Source organism: Delphinus delphis, chromosome 2 (genome assembly GCF_949987515.2).
Source record: "Delphinus delphis chromosome 2, mDelDel1.2, whole genome shotgun sequence".
Lineage (NCBI taxonomy): Eukaryota > Metazoa > Chordata > Mammalia > Artiodactyla > Delphinidae > Delphinus > Delphinus delphis.
This window is the reverse complement of record NC_082684.1, coordinates 139,470,997-139,487,789: the sequence shown is the minus strand read 5'-3', so window position 1 is coordinate 139,487,789 and position 16,793 is coordinate 139,470,997. Positions and strand designations below refer to the sequence as shown.

The following is a 16,793-nucleotide window of genomic DNA, read 5'->3' as shown; positions in this document are numbered from 1 at the left end:
TCACAGTGAGAATTATCCAGCCCCACATGTCAGTATTGACGTGCTGATGCCAAGGCTGAGAAACCCTGCCCTAGGGCCGTCATAGACTCTCCACCTCTTAAGGACAGAAACCAAGCTCTGTGTTCCTTTTCTGGCACAGTTGAAGAAAATACAGCTTCCAGTTAAGTGATTCAGTCCCAGTTGTTCCAATTTGGTTAAACCTCAGATCCCCCTCTCAAGGTCCGTGCACTTTCCTTCATAAAGGATTTCCTTAACATTACTTTTTTCCTGGCAGAAAACTCCAGAGTTTTCATTTTCCAGCCCCATAGTTCCTGTTAACTTTCAGAGAAGACCCTGAATTAAACCAGCCCCTAATTACAGACATGCCTCAGTGGAAGAGCCTGCAAACAGTTGAGTCCAAATTGCTCAAGGCTCCCACTGACAAACAAGCTTACCCCATCCATCTGAAAGGACATGTTACAGTCTGAGACCCGCGCCACGTTGGTGTGAGAAGGCCCTTGTGAATTGCAGGCGCCCCTGGGGGGATGAGGTTTGGGGCTTCACTCCTTTGGGGCTGCCTCATCCTTGTTTCTTAGGGGACAGCCCCATTTGCTGCCCGAGTCTTTGGGAAATGAGGGGAAAGGGAGAATTCTGGCCAAGTTTCTATAATCAGCCTTCAAATGAACAGGTTTGCCTTAGACTGCCACAGATTCTTACTCGAGGGAGAAAGCCCAGCCCAGCCTTTGCAAGCAGCAGCTCTGGGTAAGCCATGCTGGAGGGGCAGCGGCAAAGCTGCATTAGGGCTGTGATCTCCACGTCCTGAGCTGGAGCCGGTCTGGGGGGCTTCTGCTTAGAGGCCCCTCAAACTCCCCCAGCCAGACTGGGAGGGTCTGCTGAAGCGCTCTGTTACCAGCCTGACTGCACTGCCTGCTCTACAGGTGCCAGCTTAGACCTGAACTGGTCTAAGAAGATGGCTAATTATCCCCGAGGCTACAGTTCATTGTACACGTGGGGGTTACTTTTGGATGTCAAGTTCCTGCATGCTTTCTTCTGCTCCTCTGTAACTGCCCTCACACACTGTCCCTGCAACGTAAAGTCAGGATGGACAGTTGTTAGTGTCCACTTAGAATCAGAACATGTTAGCACCGAAAGGACGTTAACTCACCTAGTCCAACCCATCATTTTATGGCTGAGGAAACCAAGGCCAAAGGAGGGACATGATTTGCCTGCGTCATATAGCCAGGAGGAAACAAGGTGAGGCCTTGAACCTGGGTCTGCTGACTGTTGGGGAGTATCTGTCACACCATCCCTGGTGACTTGTAGAGACTTAGCACAGAGAACAGAGCTGACTATTATCCTTGAATCACAAGGAAAATTCTACCTGATCTATGTGGGCAGAGTCCCTTATCTCCAGGAGGAGTTTTATTTTATTTAAGAGTTGAAGTATTTCCGTTTAACCCTTGACTACTATATACTTCATTTAGAAAAATAGGAAAAGAGAATGTTATATCCAGAATAGAACACCAGGGGATAATTCTATGCATTTGAGGTATTTCCTGGAAAAGGAGTTGGTATAGTTACCATCATGTACATCCTCAATTTTTAGGAGGGGCCATTGTTTATAGATTCAGTTTGCAGACCAAGAAACTGGTGAAAAGAGGGAGATGACCTTAACTAGTGACATCTGGAGAGGAGAATACAAAAGATAAATTCTTGGACAGTTCTTGATTAAGAAACTGACAGAGAAGGACGTAATTCTGACCATATGTGTGGGTCAGTGCAGAAGGGCATGTTTCTAAAGCTTTCTGGCAAGGGCCTTGAAATTCAATCTTCCTGTGGTCCACTAAGCTTAGCAGGTGACAGTTACAATCTCACACACTATGAAAGGAACAACAACAGAACAAGGTGCCCCATGTGAGACGAGGAGAGCTAATTCTCTGACAGGTGGGTTAATGGTCATCCTTAAATATGAACCCTTGGCCCAGCTTGGCCACAAGCGATGTGAGAAAGTGAACTTAGTGATTTGAAGAGTGTGGGCCCCTCACCCCTTTCCCCGGGCCCCCAGCTTTCAGCTGTCTTGATGTAGATACCGTGCGAGTCAAGATGTTAACTGTCCATCTGGGGGGTTATGGTTATGGATTTAAAAGGAAGAACTGAGCTTCCATAGCTCAGGAAGAAACCGAACTATTAAGCTTCATTCCGTATAGATCTCGGATGCCTGTGCAAGCTTCAAGGAGATGAGACAAAAGGCAGTTCTGAAGATACTTTCTTGTCTAACGGGCCCTGCTACAGTAGACCATGAGCTGCTTGTGGCTCGGATGTGGGTTATGCCCATTTTCTAAAACCTTACAAAGGAGCATCCCTGGACCTTGGTGGTGCCAGGAATCACCTGGCAAGGCCAAAGATGGGCCTTGATGCCGAGAAAGCCTGTAAGAAGTTAGAAGGTTTGATCTCATGAAAAGGGCCCTATCATGTATCTTAGGAGAAGGGGTAGGTAGTTCTTCAGGGCAGAGAGGCCCCCAGAACATCCTCTCTTCCCCATCTGTGGGAGACTCCCAGACTTAATGATTGTTGTGGTCCACGCGCCTGGAGGGCCTGGCTCGCGCTTCTCTACCAAGGCTCAGGGAAGTCAGGGTCGGTGGAGGGAGACCTCAGTAAACCCACACACGGTAGCTCCTCACGCATCTGGTTCCCTTGGCAGCCAGGGTGCTCTTAACTCATCTCCTAAGGGTATCAGTGACAGTGCCCAAGAGCAGGGCACCCGATTTCACACAAAACAGACATCTCGGCTCCGCACTCGCCACACACTGCATCTCCTCACCTTCACGTCGGAAGGAGACGTACACCAGCCTCTCATCAAATTTCTGGACCTGCCGGAAGTTGTTGATCATCTCTCTAGGGGACGGGTCCTCCACCCGTGTGCAGTACAGGGCTGTCTCCAAATTCGTCAGCTGCGGGGGAAGAGCAGAAACACCCCCCACGGGCAGAGTGACGCCCCCTTGCCTGACCTCGAGGGAAAGGACCACCAGATCTCACCTCCGAGGCCTGGCGGGAGACCCTTGAGAAAGCAGTGGGGAAGCCAGAAGCTGCCCCTCCCCTGCGCGTGTCTGAGTGATGGGGCTCGGCGAGCCCGTGTGTCTTCCCACTGTCTTCCCACCTCCCGGGGCTGCCGGAAGGGTTCGTGCTGTCAGATCCTGATTGAGCCTGAAATCTGCCCTGCAGGGAGGGAAACCTGGGGTGGTGAGGGGTTCCTCAGCCTCCCACGGAGACTGCATTCCTCTCCTGAGCCTCATTCAGGACCCAGCTCTGAATCAGAGGGGCCTGGGCCTTAGTCTGATGGTCCCATCAAGAGGAACCAAAAGAGGGAGGCAAGAGGCTCACAGGTCATCGGACTTCTAGTTCCATGGTATTTTCATACACCCATATAGATCATGTAACTGTTTCTAAGGCAGTTTCTGGGTTAGGACATATTACTGCCTTTCTGAGCATTTTATCTCTTGATTCATCACGTCTTTATTCCTGTCAGCCTACTTGCTGCCATTTATCGAGGTTACTCAGATCAATAGCTCATAGTAGAAAGGAAGGAGCAGCAGTGAGAGCTGTGCTGGCTCATGAAGCGGGTGGGGGCCGTGAGCCAGTGTGCAGTGGCCCCCTGGCCCCGTCTCCTGGGCAGCCATACTTCCGACTGATGAAACTCAGCTGCAGGGTAGAGACACCGGCAGTGACCTGGAACTCAGCTCTTATCTTTGGGTCTTAGCTCTGTCACTAACCAGCTGGTGATCCCCAAGTTTCCTCAACTCTCTAACCCTTGCTTTCATCACCTAAGAAATGAGAGGGTTAGAGATGATTCCCAAGGACTCTGTCCCCCAGTTTTACACTAGACTGTGAACTTCTTGAGGGCAGAGATCCTCATTGCTGTAATCCCCATCCCCTCGGCTTTGTTAAACAGTCTAACCTGATCCTGTCTTTATTCTGCCCCTGTAAAGGAGCCATGCTCTTTCCTGCCTGGGAGGTAGACACTATCCGCTGAGGGATATATTAGGAAACGCAGCTTAACAGCTATTATTTAAAGAACTGTGGAGACAGATTCATTTTCCCCACTTGACTTGATAGCTCCACTTTTGAAGCTCAGCCTGTAATTTCTGAAGTGCTTCCAAGCCCCTGTGATATTTGGAGAGGTTTTGAATAGCTGCCAGTGAAACTCTAAGTGAGGAAATCAAGTCGTTGATTATGATATGGGTGGTGGTAGCGTCCGAGGTACCACGTGCTCTCTGACAAGAAAGAGCACGACAGTTACCTGCTGCTGGGAAATTTCCACAGGGTTCCGGAAAACCGTCCAGAGCACGGTCGGGTGGCAAGGAGGTGTGGTCAGAGACCCTCGGTAGCGGTAGTACTCCTCAGGCCTCTTTGGCAGCAGCTCTTCAATGCTGAAACCCGGAATGGACACTTCTTGGCCTGGAGAGACATGTTGGGGGATGATGTCACCTTGCTCCCCAAGGCAGAGGTGCAGCTGAGCATATGACAGACTAGGAAGGTGAACTAGCCCCATTCTGAGCCATCTGATCCTAGGACTTGGTCACAGACAGTACCCGGCCCCCTGCATGGGTTCTTCTTCAGATCACACAAGGGTGAATACACTCTTCTCCAACAGAGGGTGAATACGCCTCCAAGGACCTCTCACCTTTGTACTTTACATCTTTAAGGTGACTGAAGATCTTGTCATATGATGGATTGAAGGAGCCCACCTGCAACAGAGATGGGGCAGGTTGAACAGGGACAGAATTCAATAGGCTGAGCTTGGCTTGACAATTGTGAATGGAAGGGCTCTGCTGAGAGTGTGTAATCACCACTGCTGAGATCCTCCCCAAAGGATGCACTTTACTAGGACAGTTATGATGCATCACTAGGTTGTTAGGGGGTTGGCGGAATGGTCCTGCCCTCTTGCATCTCAGGACATCCTATTTCCAGCTCAAGGCACTGGGGCTGGGGTGTCCCAGAGCAACAGGTAGAGCTTGTGCTCCTGATTATCTGGCTGTGAGCTTAAAGGCCACAAATAGCATGTTCTCTAACCAGAACTTAAGGGAGCTTGAGTTCATGCAAGCCAAGTCAGGCAAGTAAGTATGTTGAGAAACGACATACGTGCTATCTCCTTAGGGGGGAAAATGCAAGCAAATCAGGAGGTGTTCCCATGTTCTGGGATTAAGGAAAGAACTTATGCTGGGGTTCCTATAAAGGATGGAGCTTGGATGCTGGAAATTGTATCAGGCATGTGATGGGGCAGCAGTGAATGATTCCCCCACCCCCGACAGGCCCTGTCCAACTTGGCAATTCCTTGATTATGCAATAGGGCTGGAGACTAGGACTCATCTTTCCAGTGTCACCTAGGACATGCCCATTCCTGCTGTCCAGCCACAGAAAGGGCTGCCTCCAGGCCAATTGCATATGGATTTAAAAGGAAGAACTGAGCTTCCATAGCTCAGGAAGAAACCGAACTATTAAGCTTCATTCCGTATAGATCTCGGATGCCTGAGAGCAGGAACCCTGTGGGGAAATAGTCCCTGCTCTAGAGTCAAGACACAGCCGAAACGGAACAGACGGGTGTGCAAGGAACCAAATGCCAAGTCTGATGTCATCCTGACATCAGATTTCATGTAAAATGCCTCTCAACATCTCTTACCTCTATGAGAACAGCTAGGACCGCGAGGCCTTCTGGCTTGTCACTGGCGATGCTGGCATTGGGGTACAGGTCCGAGTTATAAAAGACCATATGCAGCTGCAGTGGGAGAGGGGAGATGAGTTGCTATCCATCAGGGGATAGGGACCCATGGGAAGCTTTCACTTTTGCAGGAGACTGGAATCCAATGGGAGGGACAGACCACCCCCATCCCTAGCTAGATTCGGCCTCCCAGACCCTTGCCTCATGGCCACCCCAGTGTTCCCTTTTCTGTCAGTCCTCTAGACTGCAAACTCCACCAGGCCAGTCTGTCCATCTTGTTCACTCATGGTATCCCAGGGTGTGATATGGTGCTTGAAAAGTACCAGGTACACAGTAGATATTGAATGAATGAATGAACACATTGGCTTTTATACTAGCTGTGAGAAAGCTTGGATACTTTGGAGCACTTCTCCCTTCTGATTCTTCCTACTTATTCTGGAGCCTGGGGCAAAATGGTCCCATGTGGCTTGCCCAGCCTAAGCCCGGCCACTCTGCATTTGATCTGGGGGCCGGGGCAGTAAACCTCCAACTGTACCTTAATCATACTTGCACCCAGAGCAGGACATGCATTTATCTCTCAGGTGGAGACAGTCACAACATGACTTTTATACAGGTTTTATCAACTATATTTTAAGAGACCATGAAACAAAAATGCTACTCCATGAATGTAGACCCCAAAATACCATATTCTAAACTCATTTTTTTTCAAAGCAGAAGTTACTTATCATTATTAAAGTGAGGAAAAGAGAAGTTTTTGAGAAATGTTGGGTTTAAAAGGTCTAGGTAGGGCTTCCCTGGTGGTGCAGTGGTTGAGAGTCCGCCTGCCGTTGCAGGGGACACGGGTTCGTGCCCCAGTCCGGGAAGATCCCACATGCCATGGAGCGGCTGGGCCCGTGAGCCATGGCTGCTGAGCCTGCGCAACTGGAGCCTGTGCTTCGCAACAGGAGAGGCCACAACAGTGAGAGGCCCGCATAGCGCAAAAAAAAAAAAAAAAGTCTAGGTAAACTCTGATGAGTGATGTTAATAATGAGGGAGGCTATGCACGTGTGAGGGCAAAGAGTATATGAGAAATCTCTGTATCTTCCTCTGCATTTTGCTGTGAACCTAAAATGCTCTAAAAAAAAAAAGTCTTAAAAAATTAAAAAGAAAGTCTAGGTAAGCATTAAGACATTATTATGCCAAGCTCTGTCAATGTTTAACCTGATTTTTTTTTTTTCTTAAGCAAAAAAAATGTTTATTTGGGTCAAAGAATGTGATTTGGGGCACACAGATTTGGGTAGCTTCCCAAACAGTGTCCTGCTAGGGAGTAAAAGGGGCTTTTAAAGGCAAAGAAGGGAGGTTTGCATTACAAAGAATTTTGTAATTTTCAAGTTGGAGGCAGAAGCTAGTCTTGGCTAAACATGGTTGAATACTAGGGCTGTTACTAGAGGGAGGGAAAAGTTCGTTAATGTGACAAGTTGCAGGTGTTCTTGCAGAGTCCATGGAGTATTGGTGGTTTGGCCCAGTTCAGAAGTTCATGGTTCCCGCTGGTGAGGACGCGCATAAGGTTCACCTCCTTAATGGCCTCCCAGCTCCATTTTAAAACCCCTTGACGTAAGTGACTCCATTTTATTTCACAGTCCTTTCTCCTGATTCTCTTGGAATCTGTCATCCTCCCCCTACATGACAAGGTTAAGTCTGTGATCTGAGACTCCCCACCAATTGGTTAGTAAATATTTCCATTTTCAGCTGCATTGGTGTTTGTTTCAATTGTCATTTTCTTTGTTGTCTCTTCTCTCCAGATGTGGCTTTTGCCTCAGGAAATTCCAGCCTTCAGGAAACAGGTGAATAGATATTTGTAGAGTGAAAGTGTTCCTAAAAATCTCAGATAATCCCTCGTTTCCTGCCAGAGGCTGCTCTAGCCCGTTCTAAAGGGTTATAGCTGGACCTCTTGGCAGTTGGCAAAAGGGGAATAGTTTGTATTACTTGTCATCAGCTTTATCCAGGAAATGAAGTTTGTCTTAGGTCTACCAGCAAGGCAGCTGTGCTCTTTGTCTGTTCTCTCTTACCTTATGTGATGTGTTAAAATACATCCACAAATTCTTTGACTCGTTCTTCAGAAAGTAGAGCCTAATTCCTCTCCCCTCAGGTGTGGCGTTGACTAAATGTCTTGCTTCTAATAAATCATGTAAGGTGGAGGTGATAATATATGACTTCTGAGACCCCATCATAAAAGGCAGTGTGGCTTTTGCCTTGCTCACACTTGGATCACTCACTGTAGAGAAAGCCAGCTGTCATGTCATAAGGGCACCCAAGCAACTCTATGAACAGGTTCATGTAGCAAGGGACTGAGGCCTCCTGCCAATAGCCAGCATCAACTTGTCCACCATATGAGCCATTTTGGAAGCAGATCCTTCAGCCCCAGTCAAGCTTTCAGATAACTGTAGCCCAGCCAATACCATGACAGCAGTCTCATGAGAGACTCTGAACCAGAGCCAGTCCCCTAAGTTGCTCCCAATTTTTTTACCCACAGAAACTGCAAGATAATAAATGTTTGTTGTCTTAAACTGCTAATTTTTAGGGTAATTTGTTATGTAGCAATAGATACCTAACACACTTTCCTTGGTTGAACCCCTATCTGGGCATCTTCACATCTTCACTTACTTCTAAATAACTCCTTCTCACACTTACTCACTCAAGGCGCCTAAGAACATATCTGGTTTTTTCCATCACCTTTGAATACCTCATATTTAAGGTAATATTTGTATCACAAACTCCCTTATGTCATGCCTTGGATTGATTTTTCTATGATCAATGTTATATTTTCTTCAGGTATTAAAGCTTTAAACAGTAAAGCATGTTGTTGGAAATCTTTATCATTCTTCACAGAAAAATTCCTGTAATTTTTGGGTAGTTTAAATATATTATGTCTATTCTACATTCTCCTTCTGGACATTAGGAGCTTATAGACATGACTTCATTCTGATAAAGCCCCTTAGACATGCAGGAGTGTCATCCTCCTACTTTGTTTAACCTGATTTTTAATCCTAAAGGTGGTATCACCTGTCCTCCAAAAAACTGTATTATATTTGATCATGTGTATTTTAGTTGATTCTTTGCCTCTTGAGACTATGACACACTGAGATTTTACCTCCCTTTTCCTTTTTCTTCGTTAATCTCTTTTCCCATCTTATGTGATTATAAATAGAATTCAAGCATATTTTAATGAATACAGCTCAATGTTCCCCACTTTTCAAGTGGCCCTTTCTAATTAAAAAAAAATTATATCAAGTTATTTCTTCTTTTTAATGGTCCTGTATTAAGGATTTCTTAGGGGCTCCTCCTTTACCATCTTTCCCCCCCAAAGGATGTAGCCTCCACACTGCCCCACACCATCTTGGCCTGGCATTGCTTTGGGAAATAGTGCAGAACTCTATGTGGCTAAAACCCTGAAGGCCCTAGATCCTTATTTCTTATTTCTTAATTTATTTATTTATTGTCTATTTTTGGCTGCGTTGGGTCTTCATTGCTGCGCACAGGCTTTCTCTAGTTGTAGCGAGCGGGGGCTACTCTTCGTTGAGGTGTGCGGGCTTCTCATTGTGGTGGCTTCTCTTGTTGTGGAACACAGGCTCTAGGCGTGTGGGCTTCAGTAGTTGTGGCACACGGGCTCAGCAGTTGTGGCTCACGGGCTTAGCTGCTCCGCGGCATGTGGGATCTTCCCAGACCAGGGCTCGAACCCGTGTCCCCTGCATTAGCAGGCAGATTCTTAACCACTGCGCCACCAGGGAAGTCGCGATCCTTATTTCTTTTTACAGCTGACCTTTGAGCTTGTGTTCTGTTTTAGCACTTTTCTCACTGGTTGAGATGAAATCAAGAGGAGGTGAAGACTAATACAAACAAAAGGGAATTCCCTGCTGAGAGGATTAAGAGCGTCTTCTTATATAGACTCAAGCCAGAAGAACTGCTACACTTTCAAGGACCCTCCATAGAGAATCTGCCACTTTAGGGTCACCTTGATGTTTTTTCTCTGTTATTGACATTTATGGTCCATCTTCACCAGGTTCTTGGTCCGATGATGTGGCTTAATAGCAGAAAATTCAGTAACTATTTTTAAATGCCCAAACCCTCTCAGCCTACACCCTAACTCCTTTACCCCCCGTGGGAAAATAGAAGCCTCCTTATTGCAGTTAGGCTGAAAGAAATGGCAGTCCTGGAGGTTCAGAGAGGGGCCTGGTCTGGAATATGTGCACTTCCAGTAGGGCCATCCTATTGGGCCAGAATTATAGCTCCTCCACCTCTTGTAACTCGACCTCTAATTAGCCTAAGACATTAAGCAGTTCGGCCTTTAAGAACAGAGGGGAATGGTCGCATCACTGTTTACCACAGGCTCCGTAGCATTTATCCCTTTGTATTTATTGCCCTTTAAACATTCAGAACCACACCCCCAAGTGCAATCCCACGGGAACGCTGAAAAGGAGCAGGTCAATCCCCCAGCCTCCGCTGAACACTTGTAGTGCAGGAGCGAAGCTCTGCTCCTCTTCCTGTTTTCTTTGGCATTTGGGGTAGCACCTCAGGGCAACGTAACGCAACACTGTGATGATGTCTCAGGCTATCCTCAGTGAGTCTCTGATGGCCACAATGCCCTACGCGTTATAATGCCAGTCATCCCTTGATTTGTGGCCAAATAGAAGAGTGACCCTGGACCCGGGTCCCCAGGCTCCAAGCACAACCCATGCCCGAAAGGAAAGATGGGATGGGAAAAACTTATGCAAGCAGCATAGCATATGAAGAGAACGGAAAAGCTGGGGGAGCACTTAGCCTTGTATGATATGGCAGTGGGATGTCAGCCACACAAGCTGGTGGGATCTTAATCTGTGCAAACAGAAGGGCGATGTCTAGAAAAGGGGCATGTGTGTCCCACTGTGCCCCCCTGGGAGCACTCACTGCTTTCTGAGCAGCATCACTCAGTAAAAGACATGGAAACAAACTCAGCAAGTTCAGGAGAGGAAGGGAAGCGGTTCACCGGGGGTGAGCTGCAGCGTGGCCGGAGTGGCCGTACCTTCCTGTGCTGCCAGCAGGGCTGGGGTGGGTGTGTAGAGTGAGACGGCCCCCTCCACCTCACCCCTTGTGCTCTGATCTTGTCTGCACACCAGCCAAGTGGAAGGGTGCCAGACCACCCACCGCCGGGAATCCTCTGCCAGCCGGGCCGCCCCACTCACCTCAGCAGCAAAGTGCTTCCCGCCCACAGTGTGCTCCGAGCCGTGAGGTTCATTCTCGTCCCCCCAGTGCAGGTGCAGCTGCGAGGCATTGTAGCGGGCCCCAAGGCCCTGGATGTGCATGTCCTTGGGCAGTTTCAGTTTCACTGCAGGGAGAGGAGGGGCAGTCTTCAGAGCCCTGGCCAGCTGAGTACTGCCTGAGAGCAGGTAGGCATCACCTGCCCAGGGCCTAGACAGGGGCGAGTGGATACAGCGAGGTGGGGACCAGAGAGATGCAGCCTGTAGGTCAGAAACCTGGGCTCTTTCTCTGAGAATGTCCCCCTTTCACTAAAGCTATTCCAGTGGCACAAGCACCTTCTTGGTTCCCCTTGGAAAATGATGTCAGGAACTAATTTAGACCAATGGATGAACGTTTGTTTATATATCCATGTATTACACACTTGGCGATGAAGATAGAACCTGTCGTGAAGTATCTGCCAAGCTGTAGAATTATATAACAACAACAACAATAATAATCGCTCTTTATTAAGCACTTCTCTATTCTGGATATTAACGTACATAACCTCTAGTCTTTACAGTACACATCAATATGCCCATTTTCCAGATGAAACCTCAAGGAGTTTAAAATTCTCATCCAGAGTCTCATGACTCATAAGTAGTCAAGCCACGATTCAAATTCGGGTTGGTCTGACTCCAAAGACTGGGCAAGGCCCCCAGTAAACTGTGTGGCCCCTTGAGTTGTTCACGGTGCCCCAGAATTCACTCCCGCACCATATCCAATAGGCCAAGGGGCTCAGGCCTGTCCCCTCTCCCATCCCAAGAGATGTGCCGCTTCTGAGAGATACCACCCCGGCAGAACCAGCCGAGCCCAGGACCTGCAGCATCCCCTGGAGAGAGTGGTCCAAGCATCCCTCAAGGCTCCCCTTTGCCCTCCTTCCTGGGTGCCTCAGTAGAACCCACCCTACCCCCTGCCCCGGCAGACAGAAGAGGCCAGGGAGCTGAGGAAAGCTCAGACACCCCTTCAGGTCTTGGAGGTCGCTCCCTCACCTGAATGGCCATTGTTGGTCAGGACAAATTGCTGGTTGGCAGACTCACTGTAGCCTTGGAAGCCAAGGGGCACAAGGCTGGCGTTGTACTGGAGGATGTCATCCTGCAGGTCTATTGGGGACTGCATCAGGCCCCCACATAATGGGTAGCTCTTGGACCAGCTCGTCTCCCCGTCGGGACCTGGAAGGAGAGATTCAGGTTCATGACTTAATCCGTTTTCCACTAAAGATTTTTCCTCACCTTCTAATTCTGTGTGCAATACAATCACTCCTTTTCTATTCCTTTCTTGATCCCTAGAGGTATACTCTTAAGGCCCAGAGACCCCAGCCTGCAGAACCAGGTCATGCAAATGCCTCCAGACCATTTGCTTCTGAAGTGATGTGGGGAAAGAGGGACCAGAGCAGCCCCGTGGCAGGGACTCTGCAGTATTCTGTCCGTTGTTCATATTTCGACCCGACGCACGTCCATTCCACGCGAAGACCTTGTGACTCTCAGCAACTTAGCATCTGTGCATTGAACGCCTCCTATGAGCAGCAATTGCTCTGGGTCTTGGGGCTGCCCAAGCTGACATTCTAGTGGGGAAGATTTTTTTTTTTATTTTATAATTTTTTTGTGTTTTTAGAAGCTAAGGACATTTGTTATTGTTGTAGTTTAAAACCTATGGCTCTCTTTCCTTTGGTACTTTTTAAAAATTGAAGTATAGTTGCTGTACAATATTATATGTTACAGGTGTACAATGTAGTGAGTTATTTTAAAATATGGAATGTATTCCCCATGTTGTACAATATATCCTTGTAGCTTATTTTAGACCTAATAGTTTGTACCTCTCACTCCACTACCCCTATATTGCCCCTCCACCCTTCCCTCTCCTAGTGGGGAAGAATTTATTTAATCCACTGGGATGTCCCCCGTTGGAAAAATTGGAGTCTGTCTCCAACTCCAGGTAGGTCTTTGAGGTTGGTGATTTACAGGTATGATCTTCCTGATAGGAAACCCTTGAGGACCTTGACTCTGAATACCCACATCTAGAGCAAGTAAAAACCCCCAACCTGATAGGGAAGCTTGGAAAATATCAAGTAATTATAAGCCCGGAATCACGGAGCTAAATGCAATGTTTACGCTGGGGAAAAGTATGACAATATTACAAACTAATTATTACAATATAACTGACAAACTAGCAGTGAGGAGGAGCAAACTTATCAAATAAACCCTCCAGGGCTCAGGCTTCTTGCTAACTACCAGGTAATAGTCCTTCCCCTGGAAATGAAAATAAACAATCCAATCCCACGTTCACTTTCTTACTCCCACAAGGAAAAGTCTTTCAGGGATGTAAGGCTATGTTTAAAAGATTATCTCCCATGGTAATTAAGTGGATTTTCAAGCTGAGGTTTCTCCAGAAAAGTAAATAATTGGCAGGTCACGGCTCGTTAGAGTAGAACCATGGTGCCCTGTGGGCTCTCTAGGAGTTGGGAACCAAGGTTTGCCACCTGGAGTTCATTCATCAGTATTTCAGCACACGGAAAGGTGTCACCTAGAGCAGAAGGGGAAGGAATACCACGTCTTCTGGGCACCCTTGCCATAGACCACGGCACCATTTCACAGGAGCACGTGTGTGTACACCGGCCTCACAGAATCCCCATCCCCTACACCTTGTTCTCTAACTAGGGGACCTCACCTGAGAGTAGGGAGAGTCAGAAGCAAAACTTGGTGCCCACATTCATTTGAAATGCTATGACGAGTTGGTCCTAGGTCTGGACACACACAGGAGAACCCTCTAATATTTCAAGCTGTCAGCCTTCAGGTATACCTTTTCAGAAATGTTGGAGCTGGAAGGGATTTCAGACTCTCCAGCCGAGCCTCTCACTGGACACCAGTTTTCCCAACCCTCACATGTCAGAGTTTCCACTGAACTGTATTGTTTTTCTTTCCACGGCCTCAAAGCCCTGGACTCAAGGCAACTAAACTACACCAAGATGGCGACTGTCGGAGAGGCAGGCTGGAGGACACCAAGGCAGTCACTCCAGGGGGCAGACTGGATTAGGGCAGTTACTCAGCTGGGGGCCAAACCGAATCCCTTAGAGACCACAGGGTTCAGAGATGAAGCAGTCAAGAGGTATCATGCCAGCCCTGAGGGTCAGGAAGCAGCGCAGCTCCTAGGTGGCAGCCCTTCAAGAGTGAGGCTGCCAGCCTTTTCTCTCTCACAACGGCATCTGGGCCCACAGCCAGGGTGGCAGAAGCTGCCAGACAGGCATGAATGGAAAAACTCAGGACATGAAGAGGTGTGGCAAAGAGATCTCCCCTTGAACACATAGCTAAAGGGAACTGAGTAAGAAGGGCTTTCTTTTCCCAGAGCCAGAGCTCCCCTGAAGGTTTCATGAAGAGGGGACTGGGCCATCCCATTTCATCTCTGTGAACCCATGTCGTGCTTAGGATCACATGCATAACAGGCACTGAGTAAACATCTTCCCCAAAGAATGAAAGACCCCCAAAGAACAGAGAGCTTGGGGAAAGGTTATGAGGAGGAATTTTCCTTTTGCCCTAAATACTTTCGTGGAAGTTGGCCAAATTAGGTATTTGGGAGCAGAAAAGACTAAGGATATAAAAGGCAACAGAGGGCTTCCCTGGTGGCGCAGTGGTTGAGAGTCTGCCTGCCGGCGCAGGGGACACGGGTTCGAGCCCTGGTCCGGGAGGATCCCACATGCTGCGGAGCAGCTGGGCCCGTGAGCCACAACTACTGAGCCTGCGCGTCTGGAGCCTGTGCTCTGCAACAAGAGAGGCCGCAACAGTGAGAGGCCTGCGCACCGCGATGAAGAGTGGCCCCCACTCACCGCAACTAGAGAAAGCCCTCGCACAGAAACGTAGACCCAACACAGCAAAAATAAATACATAAATAAAATTAAAAAAAAAAAAAAAGGCAACAGAGTCAGTGGTGGCAAAACCTTCCTAGGAAAGAGAAGCAGCTGTATTGGACCCGGAGACTCCAGCTTTCCAGCACCAGCCGTCCCCTGCCCTCCACCTCCGTGAGTGACCTCAAGCCAGTCACCTTCCCTGCCTTCGTCTCCTTTGCCCTTTGTACAAATGGGAGGGGTGGACACTATGTTATGGAAGGTCCTTTCTGACTCTCAAGCTCTGAGATTTCTTAAGATTACTAGGACTAAGCACCTTCACCTCTGTATCAGGCCGGTTGGAACGGGTTGGAGAGAATTGCTCATCCAAAGGCAGTTCCTGGGCATGTGACGAGGTGCCCAGTGGGAACCAGCTGTGGGAACGAGGGCACAGGGCGCTGCTGCTCCTGGAGCTGGAGGGAGAGTGGGCAGTCCTGCCAGTTTGGGCTGCTGACCACTGGAAGCACTCGTCATGAGTGCCCATCACAGGCCCTTTGGGCAGCAGGATCTAGGAAGCGTCTTCTATCCCTCCTCCTCCTCATGATGGTGATGGTGACGATGGTGATGTTAGTAGTTTTGGTCCTTACACCTCTACAACTCCATGGGGTCAACAAGGCAAGAATTGCCCCATTCTGTAGACGAAAAATTGAGATGAAGTGATTTGCCCAAAGACAGACTTTGGCTTAGTAACAGAGTTACCTTGCCTGGGTCACAGGACCTCCATGCCTTCTATTTCATTATTTATCCAGGAGATTTCGTGCACGCTCGTATCCTCCTTCTCCCATGACCTCCTTGAAGGCAGGGACCATGCCTTGTCCACAATGCCTGGCATAGAGCAGGCCCTCACATGTTTCCTGAGCTGGATTCTCTTACTAATTTTCTGCTTGTTCCTCTCCACGGAAGCATGCACCTATATTAAACCCCCTAGTTTCTCTCTATTCCCCCACATAATTTTCTTTTTCCTATAAAAAGTAAAGAAAAATGATGTTACGTGCTCAGGTTCAAAAGTTACCCTCCTAGCTTTCTAGTGTACCTGCGTGAGGTTTTGTTCTGTTTGGGGCCGCTCATTGAAAAAGAAATCCGGTTGCTGGCCGGTAGCCTGGGAGACGATCTGCTGAGTATGGAGTTTCATTGCAGTTCACGGGACTCTCTGCCAGCGTGTGATGGCTGTGTCCCCTGCTTACATGGCTAGAGACGTTGTCAGAGCAGCCTCTGATCTCTGTGGCTTGTGAGTGAGAGAGGGAGGTGCCATGTGGCTGGGCACCAGGACACCCAGTATCAGGCACGTAGGCAGCAGGCTCCCTTCTGCCCTGCAGCCTCTGTGTGAGCAACGTCATTGCTGATCTAACACTGCACTTTCTTTTCGCTGGCAGCTACTGCCCAGGCTGTAATTTTTCAACTTGTTCTCAGCTTTCACACTCATGCCAAGCACTCTGCTGCCAGAAAACCTCTCCTGGGACTGACTCTTCCAAAAGAAGCATTTGTTTCCAGCTACCATCAAAATGTGACTTTTCTCTCGGGCTGTGACTTTGCTTCTTCCGTGGATTAGATTCCTCGCGTGATCATGATAAAGAAGATCATGTGTATCTCCCAGTTTGTTTTTCCAACTAAAATCAAGGCATTATTTCTTTCCAGTTCATGAATTTTTCTGTTTGAGGCAAAACAGAAGTGGACCAAATTTCTGTTCTGAATTGTAACAAGAGACGAACGTGGCACGGCTCAAAATGCCTCTCGTGCTTTCCAGCTGGGCATTATTGAGGCCCAGAGTACAAGACTTGCATTACCCGAGGACCGGAATTTCTTTCAGGGAAAATGTCAAATGCGTGCAACCGTAGAGGGAGGAGCAAAATGAACCCCATATCCCTGAGCTTCGACAACTAACAATCCACAGCCTGTCCACCTTCATCTCTACCACACCTGCTCTCCCCTATCCCTGGATAATTTTGAAACAAATCCAAATATATTTCGTCT

At 48.2% G+C, this 16,793-nt stretch overlaps 2 protein-coding genes across 7 annotated transcripts in view; one reads left to right on the top strand and one right to left on the bottom strand.

Annotated features, from left to right (window-relative positions):
• Positions 1 to 16,793, bottom strand: part of CA12 (carbonic anhydrase 12) — a 59,565-nt gene that overhangs the window by 9,677 nt on the left and 33,095 nt on the right. For 4 of the 5 annotated variants that reach the window (XM_060005822.1, XM_060005820.1, XM_060005821.1 and 1 more), the window contains exons 3-8: positions 11,938 to 12,117; positions 10,894 to 11,036; positions 5,657 to 5,752; positions 4,661 to 4,724; positions 4,277 to 4,434; positions 2,801 to 2,930 (exon numbers count right to left, since the gene is read on the bottom strand). In XM_060005822.1, the coding sequence (XP_059861805.1) occupies positions 2,801 to 2,930; positions 4,277 to 4,434; positions 4,661 to 4,724; positions 5,657 to 5,752; positions 10,894 to 11,036; positions 11,938 to 12,117 (771 nt within the window). The remainder of the gene's footprint in view (positions 1 to 2,800; positions 2,931 to 4,276; positions 4,435 to 4,660; positions 4,725 to 5,656; positions 5,753 to 10,893; positions 11,037 to 11,937; positions 12,118 to 16,793) is intronic. The other variant, XM_060005823.1, reaches the window with a different exon arrangement.
• Positions 1 to 16,793, top strand: part of APH1B (aph-1 homolog B, gamma-secretase subunit) — a 94,128-nt gene that overhangs the window by 59,918 nt on the left and 17,417 nt on the right. The window lies entirely within an intron of this gene.